This window comes from Poecilia formosa, unplaced genomic scaffold (assembly GCF_000485575.1).
Source record: "Poecilia formosa unplaced genomic scaffold, Poecilia_formosa-5.1.2 Scaffold78, whole genome shotgun sequence".
NCBI lineage: Eukaryota > Metazoa > Chordata > Actinopteri > Cyprinodontiformes > Poeciliidae > Poecilia > Poecilia formosa.
In genome coordinates, this window is record NW_006800017.1 from 868,472 (window position 1) to 878,554 (window position 10,083).

At 38.3% G+C, this 10,083-nt stretch overlaps 1 protein-coding gene across 1 annotated transcript; it reads left to right on the forward strand.

Annotated features, from left to right (window-relative positions):
• The first annotated feature begins 260 nt into the window (after positions 1-260).
• Positions 261-8,798, forward strand: fscn2a (fascin actin-bundling protein 2a, retinal). The gene is made up of 5 exons (XM_007556328.2): positions 261-1,465; positions 4,674-4,830; positions 5,087-5,208; positions 5,318-5,485; positions 6,849-8,798. Exons 1-5 carry the CDS (start codon positions 643-645, stop codon positions 7,052-7,054), a joined length of 1,476 nt encoding a protein of 491 aa, XP_007556390.1. The 5' UTR covers positions 261-642; the 3' UTR covers positions 7,055-8,798.
• Positions 8,799-10,083: the final 1,285 nt, after the last annotated feature.

Below are 10,083 nucleotides of genomic sequence, written 5' to 3' on the forward strand. Positions count from 1 at the left end.
GAAAGATGAAAAGCATGTAGGGTCCAAGAAAAAGCACCTTTATTTAGGAGACATTCTCTATTAAGACTGTGGTGCACCAGCAGATCAAAGCGAGGATTATCCTTGCTCTGGATAGCCTGGCTGCTAGGATGATGACCTCACTATGCGTGAGACTCAGCTGAATACCAGCTGAACAATGAGTGTGTCAGACATCTAAAAGAAGGGGGAGGAGTAGAAAGAAAAACAAAAGAGGTGACAAAGGGAGAAAGATGTACAAGTTGGGATAGAGGAAGCTGTACTGTTTCCATAGCGAAGGGGAGTGAGGCGGGAGGTCTTTGGTTGGTGCACTGGAATGTGACGTCAGCAGCTTGTTGGATTGAGGTGCCGTGTCCTGCTGATTTTAATCCTAACTCATTAAGGAACTGAGAGCAAGTACCTGGGCACGCTCTCAGGGGAAAACAGAGAAAGTGATTTGAGAAGAAAGAAACTCTGAATAAGTCGGCAAAAGGAGATAAGTGGAGTTACTGCACACCCCGAGAAACCGAAGAAGGAAGAAATCAAACATTTTGATTTTTAGTCTCATGACTACTTTCATTTGTCGACAGTTCCCTTGTTTGTTTTAAACCTCTGTGCTTGCAGTTTTAACGTGTGGCCTGTTCAAGCATGCCCACCAACGGGATTAACAAGGCTCTCAAGCTGCAGTTTGGTCTGATTAACTACGAGAACCGCTACCTGACCGCTGAGGCCTTCGGCTTCAAGGTGAATGCCTCAGGCATCAGCCTGAAGAAGAAACAAATCTGGACTTTAGAACAGGATGAGCAAGATGGGCAAGTCGTGTTCCTCCGAAGCCACTTAGGACGCTACCTTGCTTCTGATAAAGCTGGGAAGATCATATGTGGGGCAGAGAAGCCAGACCCTGAGTGTCGTTTCCTTATAGTGCCCCAGTCTGATGGTCGTTGGGCACTGCAATCAGAACCTTATCAGCGTTACTTTGGAGGATCAGCGGACTATCTGTCCTGCTTTGCCCAAGCCATTGGGGAACAAGAGCTATGGGCTGTTCATCTGGCTTTACACCCACAGGCGAGCCTCCTCAGTGTGGCACGAAAGCGTTATGCCCACCTGTCTGCTTCCGATGGAGAAATCTCAGTAGACAGCAACATTCCCTGGGGAGTGGACTCGCTGGTCACCTTGGTATACCTGGATGGAAAGTACAGTCTGAAGACCTGTGACAGCCGCTTTCTCAGCAATGATGGCAAGCTAGTGAAGGAGAACTCCAACACAACCAGCTTCACGCTGGAGCTGAAGTCTGGGAAGCTGGCCTTTAAGGACTGCGATGGGAAATATCTGGCCCCAGTGGGCCCCACAGGAACCCTGCGCTCTGGCCGATGCTCCAAACCCGGAAAAGATGAGCTCTTTGATTTGGAGGAGAGTCATCCACAAGTAGTCTTCCAAGCTGCCAATAAAAGATTTGTTTCAGTCAAGCAAGGTAATCAACTTCTTTTGATTGGATGACAGCAGTTGCTTTTGTCCAGTCATAACTAAGCTTAATGTAATAATAGCAGCACAAGAATTTTAATTCTACTTAATATTAATCTTTTCAAGTGTTCAAATGATGGCAAGTCTGGAAAATATTGAAAAATTAACCCTGACAATGGATAGGTCAACTTAAAAAAATTGGAGTAAAAGTTAGCAGTTAATTTAATTAATAGTAATCATAAGCATCATCATGGTGATTATTTCAAAATGGCATACTACTGTCGGTCTAATACCAGCACTTGTTGTGCAATTAAAAAAAAAATCCATTAACTCTGTTTTGAAGTCCTTAAATTCTAAATAAAGGTTAAAGCTAAAAGAGGAATTACATCAACTGTTCTGAGTGTGTTTCTGTTAATTGAACGTTAGATTTTAAAGAGTCCGTTGACCCATGTATTAAACAAGTTCAAGTCAGTATAGTTTTATGGTTAGTTCTTCTTCTTCTGAAGCTGCTGCCCCCGCAACCCGACCCTGGATAAGTGGAAGAAAATGGATGGATGGATGGGTTAGTTGATATTTGTGGTTGCAGCAATCAAAACATCAAAGCAGGTTCATTTGCTAGCAGAAAGCTAACATGGCATTTTGTACATGTTGGATCCAGAGTGTTGGTAGGCATATTGTGGAGGTCACTGTGGTAATGGGCTTTGTCATTTTCACTGTGTGTCCCATGAAGATTAGCTGGTGTGCAAATGACTCCAAGACCGATCTAAGCAACAGGGGTGTCAGTTACTAGCAACGGGTTCCAGGTCTTGTAGTCATTTGCTTCTTTGCAATCAGTTCAATTCAGTTCACATGTTGTCTGCAGTCACTGAATGTACATTTCTTGAAAAAAGTGGTGACAGACACACTAGATATACTTGCCATGTCAATTGTTTGGGTTTCAAGCCTGCATCATTTTATTTATTCATTATTTTAAGTTTTTCTTTTTTTTTTTTTTTTAAAACCAACAACTGTATTTTCTTTAACTGGAGCCTTTTGGGATTCAGTGAAAGCATCAGCCTCTATGAATGTTATTAAAAACAGCTTCACGTTTGGATTTGTAAAGTTGCCCAACAATGCATGTGCTCTAAATGGAATAGGATACACTAACCTTTTTTGTGCAGGCATTATTATGCATATGAATAAAATGCTCGCAAAAAAAAAGAAAAAAAAAAGAAAAGAGAAACAAAAAACTAACAAGGAAACAGTTCTGCAAACTTCATTAAACAGAACAAAAAACCTCAGTTTTGAACTGAAGTGTTTGGCCTTGTGGTAGTGTCGTGTTTTGTAAGGAACTAGGCACTGAAAGCTGCTTAGTGGGCCCTACAGTGCAGATTTGCATTTTGCCACTCAGGGAATTACAGCATGCGACAAACCAGGAAGGGGTGGAGGGTTGACTGAAGGGGATTAGTGTTCTAACGGGATTAAGAGAAAGGTTGAAGGATATTTCTGTGGCACCTAATTTATACTACAGCAGACACAGTTCAATTACAGGCTATGTATCTGTGCATTCACAAGACCTGACACACCCCAGCAGCCAGAGTTTATACATGTAGATTAGGTAGGCAACAGTAGGCCGACTGCAAGTGAAGCATTGGTGTGTGTAAAAAATTGGGGAGTAACTGAGTTTTCCACTCAGTAAATTTGATTTATCTTTCTTGCATAATTGGTTTCGCACACAAAACAGATCATGAGTTGATGACATAAAATTTGCTGATACGCCATACTTCAGAAAACATGACAAAGGTGGCGTGCAATTGGTTACAAGTCATTTGTTCCTAATGAATCTTCAATTTAAAATTAAAAACAGACACTTATGATATTATGTTTCTATGGTTGTGTGCAAAAGGTAAAAACATCCAAAGATCAAAACAAGGGCACAAAAAAGCCTCTTTCCAAAATTAACATCATCTATCTTTCCTATTATAACACAAACAAGATTATTACTTATGAGCTCTTCCATCACACAGGCATGAGCGCTTCGTACTTATAGTGTGCAACACTTTATGCTTTTGTATAATATTAAGCACTATGTTACACTGTATACAATTATGCTAGTTACCTCATGCTAGAATGAGCCTCTAATGTCCAAATATTCAAGATGAAGCTCAAATTTAGCAATTTGAACTCCTAGTGGCTCAATTTTAGTCATTTGAGCCACTAGATGTCACTAAACTCCACAAAAAAATTTAGAGCTTACTGAGATTGCAGACCAATATGGAAAGTCAACATATAATTAAAAAAAAGGGATTGACGTTTTTGCTGAAATTCAGGGATACTTCCCATGTAAACTAGACAAACCTGGATCTACCAGTTGTTGATGAAAGACAGACATGGATGGTAAAAAGTGGAGAAGAAGGATGCAAGGACTCGACAAGTGGATGTAACTAGAAGTGGTTTATCCATGTCGATACACACTGTAAATTATTTGACAGTTTAACTAAAAGTTATTCACAAACATCCTATAAGGGAACAAAATCCAAATATAACAAAACAAAATATCTTCACAGCATGTCTGACCTGAATTGCTGTCACTGTTCATGAAAAGGATCCCACTAACATGCTGTTCAAATAGCCTTTTTTGGCTACTTCATAATCTCCACATTAGGAACTTTGAATGCAGCAGTTTTTATATTATTGGATTGCTTCTCAAAATATCTTTAAATAAAATTGGGCTCCCGAGAAAATCTAATTTGCAAAAGCATTTGGCTGCTGTGCCACAATTCTGTCACTCATATTTCCCTTCCAAGCACTTGAACTAGTATACTTGCAATACTTTATGCACTTTCTTGTTAAAAAGTTCAAACATTTTATTGAAATTTGATTTGAAATTTTATTAGGGCACAGAAGATATATATGGGGTACATGTGGCAGTTTGCAAGGTCTTGCAAGCCCAATTAAAAGAAATTCTAAAATTTGGGTAATCATAATTTAGTTTGTGCTGCCACGACTTAAATGTTTATGAAGACAGAAACTGTGAGCCCTGAGTCAGCATAATAATACATCTTTATAAGCTGAAGTTATTAAACAATCTTCGCAATTTGAATGTGGTTTCTGTCTGTACTTACCTTTACTGGAATTTCAGATGAGATACAAAAGACATTCAGGATAATGCCGTAGTTAAAAATCCCATCCTAGAAAAAAAGTTAAATTATCATGGGTGTCTTCTTCTTTGTTGCCAGGAGTGAGTATTTCAGCCAATCAGGATGTGGAAACTGACATGGAGACTTTCCAGATGGAGATAGATAAGGAGAGCAAAAAGCCAATGTTCAGGACCAATGGAGGGTCCTACTGGACTCTGGTGACCCATGGAGAGATCCAGTCCACTGCCACGGAGGTGTAAGTAGATATTAAACCACTGAAAAGGAAGCTTTCTAATAAGTTTTTAACTACTTGGGAATGGTGCTGCACCAGTGACCCCCTGCAGTTCAACTACATACTAACTCAGTTTGTACAAAGTTCTTGGTGTACTCGACTTTTTCCTTAGGTTATCTATCATGCAATTTAATTTAACCTTTAATTTAGCTGTTTTTATTGGTCAATCTCACTTGTACAGTTCCACCAAAATATTCATCTTTCCTTTTTTTCCTTCCAGAGAGGTCAACACAATGTTTGACATTGAGTGGCGAGGACACAGGGTAGCACTCAAGGCGAGTAATGGAAAGTACGTGTGCACAAAGAAAAATGGGCAGCTCTCAGCGGTCAGCGACACAGTGGGTAAGTGCTTTTAGGCTACTTATTTGAATTTCCACATTGTGTTTATCTGAAATACCTGCCACAAGCAGCGAAGACGCGCCAGATGAACAAAATATTTCACTCATTACAGGTGATGATGAATTACTTCTGATGAAACTCATCAACCGCCCGATGCTGATCCTTCACGGAGAGAACGGCTATGTGTGTCACCACAAAAACTCCAACACCCTTGATGCCAATCGATCGGTCTACGACATCTTCTCGTTGCTATTCGACAATGGCGCCTATCACATTAAAAGTCAGTGTTTTCATATCACACTAGTTTTCTTCTTAATAAACTCTTACAGCATTGGTAAAAAGTAACAACAGTCTCAAAATTAAATAATAAAAAATGTCACTGTGTATCTAGTGATTATTTTTGCCAGCAAAACAATCAATATATCAGTGTATGGCATGGAATAACTAACATTTGATTATGATATTTCTTATGAGCTAATCAGAAGCTTACATTATTTAAGTATTTGTTTCCACTGTTCTTTATTTTTCTTTATTTTGTAGGGCTTTGTTTGTATTTTTTTCCTCTCAACATTTTGAAAGTCCCACCACAGCCTTTCATTTGGGCTGAGGTCTGGATTTTGATTGGGTCATTAATCCCCTTGCATTTTCAATCCATCTGCTGCAGATTTTGTTGCTGTGCTTAGGGTATTTTTCCTGCTGCTTGACCCAGTTTCAATTGTCTGTGAAATTCTGTCACATTTAAGTCTAGGATACCTTTTGTTGAGGAATTGTTGATGTACTAAGTTGCCCAGATTCTGTAGGAATAAAACAATATCAAACAATAACTTTTCTCCCACAATGTTTGAATGCATATGTTTATGCCCATTTGCTGTATTCAAATGGAGATCAATCTGAAAGTCCTAGACCTTGTCCAGCACCACACTTTGCAAACAAAATTACTTTCTGACAGTCCTTCCAAATAACTCATCAATTTTAATATTCTTGACTGTAGCCCCCCCAAACATTTAACATAGTTGCCTTACAGACTTAGACGTCATTCTTCTCCTCCTCTTTCTTCTTCTACTTCTAATTGTAAAAATTTTGAACCCCTTTTCATTTCTGTAATTCTAAAAGCTGTGAATGAGTGAGAGCAAAGATATCTTAATCTTTCATCTTTTTGATGATGCGAGTCATCGTGAACAAGAGCATGCCATTGGAGACATCGTGCTCCAATGTCAATTCTCCGTACCACAAGAACATTGCCAGGCCTTTTGCATCTATATAGTGTTCAGAGTTACTGATGACCAGGTCTATGGGGGAAGTTTTACAGGTGCCCTTTATGTACAGTTCCTGTTGAGCCCTATAAAAGCAAGATGTATTTTTTTGTAAGGGTACCTCTTGCCTCTTTTGTCTGGGAATTACTGCTTCTGTGTTTCAAATAAATCAGATAATGAGGTCATTGGTAGGACTTTGGAAAACATGACTGCACTGAGGAGGTGATTCAGCCCTTTGATTCAGGTGTGTTGTACCAAGGAAACATCTAGAAGTTGCAGGACACCAGACCTCAAGACCCGGATTTTAGGACCTCTGCTCTATGTTATAGTTTAGATGCCAAGACAGTAAATGATATAATGTGACAGATTTATTTGTCATTCTTCACACAGGCGTGAATGGAAAGTTCTGGTATGTCTCAAGCAGTGGCCTCGTCTGTTCAGATGGAGAAAAGGCAGAGGACTTTTTTCTTGAGTTTCCAGAACACGGACGAGTTGCCATCAAAGGCTCCAATGGCAAGTACCTTCGAGGGGACCAGGGAGGCACGCTCATGTGTGACGGTGCATCTGTTGATGCATCTTCTCTTTGGGAATACTGATCTATTCACAACAGGTCCACACAAAGGACCTGTGTTTCAGGTGCAAGACCCACTTTTACCAAGTCAAATGACGTGGACTGACATCATAACTTGCCTATTTTTATACTAGGTACAATCCCATGTTTTGATGTTTTTTTGTTGTTGTTTTTTTTTGTAATTGGAAAGAGGTGAATATATTAGAAAAGCTCTGTGGGTCTTTCTTTCTTGAGAATTTTAAATGTTTTGATCCTGAAAGGACTACAAATGCCAACATCAAATGAAACATGCTTTGTTGAAATGTGTAATTTGATAACCAAGGTTTAGATGAGTAGATTTTCCCAATTTTTATTTCTGTCCACATTTATTTCATATGCAGATAGAAGTACGAGCATTTTTTTGTTGTTGTTGAATGATTTTACAGGCATAAAAAGGGTTTCTGTTCAACCCGTGAGGTTGAAAATTTAACGAAATTTCTCATCAAGCTGTTCAGAATGCAGACAAAAACTGTAAAAAAAAAAAAAAGCAAAAATCACTATTTCTATTATTGCTACCTTCCACTATCTAAAAACAATGTTTTATTTCAAAGGGTATCAGAAAGTAAAGACCAAATCCAAAGCAGAGAGGGAACAATTCTGATTAGCATTAACCAAAACTGATGTAATTTTTTTTTATTTATGAAAAGAGCTAGACTTTAAGGTGGTATATTCATCTGGTTTTATTTGTTCTAAGAAGCAGCAAAGGGACGCATCAGTGGTGCTGTGATTTGTCTTGATGGACCATTTATAGCTTACATAAAAGACTAGTAAAAAGTGGATGAAACACAGATGAAAGAAATTACTCAGAGGACCCCGACAGAGCTGAGTGTAATGAATCTACACATTGATATGTTTCAAAAATAACATATTGCATGTTTGAGGAAACAACAGGAAATATCACATAGACACATCAGGAACAAATGTGTCTAAAAGCATTTTTTTGTTTTGTTTTTGTTTTTGTCCTGTTGAGCACTCAGAAAGTGCTTCTCTGGTGTTCGGCCTTAATCCACAATACACTCATCTTATGTAGTGTAGTTACAAATAATGGTCTGTGATGGCAGATGTTTTATTTTTAGAAAATACTGCAAAAACACTCAGGAAAGAGCATCACAAAAGAAAATGAAATTTTAAAATTTGACAACATTTTAGATGACAGTTTGAAAGCCTATATCTCTCAGTTTTCCCGGCACCACAATGAGCTTCAAAACTTTGCTATGTGTGTCTTTAAAGATGCTTGAAAACCATGTGGATGGAGCTTAGGGCTGTCCAAGCCAAGAGCATCCAAATAATATCAATCATTCTTATCTTCTCAGCAGCTCTTCAAACAAACACTCCCTTTGAAAACATGATAAATAGCTTCCTGTTGACCCATGTCAGAAAAGGCCTTGTGTTCAAACTTAGAATGAACTGAGCTCATTATACTGAGTGCTAAACACATTGCAAGGGTTGCAAACTAGAATTCAACCTGAAGCCGTGCAAAAAAATGTTTGACAGTTTTCTCCTGAATAGTAATGAGTTCACAGTGTTTTATGTGTGTAATTTGCGATTAATAAACAGTTTATGGTAGCAAGCTCTGGTTGGTTAATCATACGACTTGTATTAGCTCCACAGGAAACTTCTTGTCTTATATTAGAAAGCATTTAATATGTCCATGGGTACTTGCTGTTCACTGTCTTTGTTTTATGATATGCTTTTCAAAATCTTGTTGACAATAAAACTTGGGAAATAAATGTGAGACTTGTTAAACTTTATCAGAGAAAAGGCTGATCAACAAGGTTATTGGTTAGATCACCAGCTTGGTAAGATTCACTTACTGACAAGACATTAATCTCCTTTCATGCTGCAAAAATAAGATGATTTCAAATGGTGGATTTGCCAGAACTCTTTGAAAAACCCTGCTTTACTTTTATTAAATATTTTGTGCTGGGTTGGTCCAAAAAAAAGTCTAAATAAAATCTAATAAACCTTTATGGTATTTACCTGCAGAAATCTAAAAGAGTTGAAGAAGACTTACTTTTGCATGGCACTGTAAAGTCATCCCCAAGTAATTTAAAGTAAATCAATTCACAGTGGGGAAAGATTAATATAAATGGAAAACAGATCAGACATTTGTCAATCTTCCACAGAGTGCTCCAACAAATTTGCCCTAATGTCAGATCGCTCTGAGAAACTGGAAAGCCCAAGAGCTTCATTGCTGACTCTGCAGCCCTCAATTTGCATGTTAAATCTTAAAGTTCATGACAATTTGAAAGTAGAGTCAGATTAAAAATGCATGGCTTAGTGAGGACAAATTTTATATATATATAAAAAAATATATATAGCAGCTTAGTTTAAGTTTACAAAGCTCCATCTTTTCAAACTGCAAGAAATACAGATGAATATTTTCTTTGCCACATTACACAAACCAAACAGCATAAAAATCCAGCACCTCATACCAATTCTCAAGCAGAGCAGTGAAGAGGTGGTGTTTTGGGCTTGTTATGCACTCAGTTAAATATGAGACCATTTGTCAGACAACCAAACCTTTGGTGAAACGATTGTCAACAACAATATTACTAAGAGCAGCATCAAATGAAGCAGAATTGTTGCACAAAAAAGCAAGTTGACCCTAGACAAAGGACAGACCTCCACCCAGTTGAAATGGCGTGGTGCAACATTAACAGAAAACTGTGTATAAATACTTGTTATGTAACTTTCAATGACGTAAAGCAGCATTGTAAAGAAGTGAACAAAACCACATCCACATTGTTGTAAAAGATTGACAAATTCATACACAAATAACTATATCAGGTTATGGCTGCAAAAAGCTTCACCAATAGGAATAGGGATGTATTTAGTTTTCTATAATGAATGTATTAATCATGATCAGAGTTTATAGAGTTTTATGGAGGGCGGGGGGGTTCTGTTAATTGCACTGGGTGGAAACGTGCGTCTCTCTTGGTTTAGTGCGTTGCAGTGTAGGAACTGTGAAACTTTCATGTCCTGCTAGTGATCACCATGGTTTCGACAAGGAAA

Excerpts from the sequence above, each read along its gene's own strand:
- fscn2a (XM_007556328.2), top strand. The coding sequence starts at position 643 with ATGCCCACCAACGGGATTAACAAGGCTCTCAAGCTGCAGTTTGGTCTG. Across the intron at positions 5,209-5,317 it reads AGCGGTCAGCGACACAGTGG|GTGATGATGAATTACTTCTG; the intron begins GTAAGTGCTTTT and ends CACTCATTACAG. Across the intron at positions 5,486-6,848 it reads TGGCGCCTATCACATTAAAA|GCGTGAATGGAAAGTTCTGG; the intron begins GTCAGTGTTTTC and ends TTCTTCACACAG.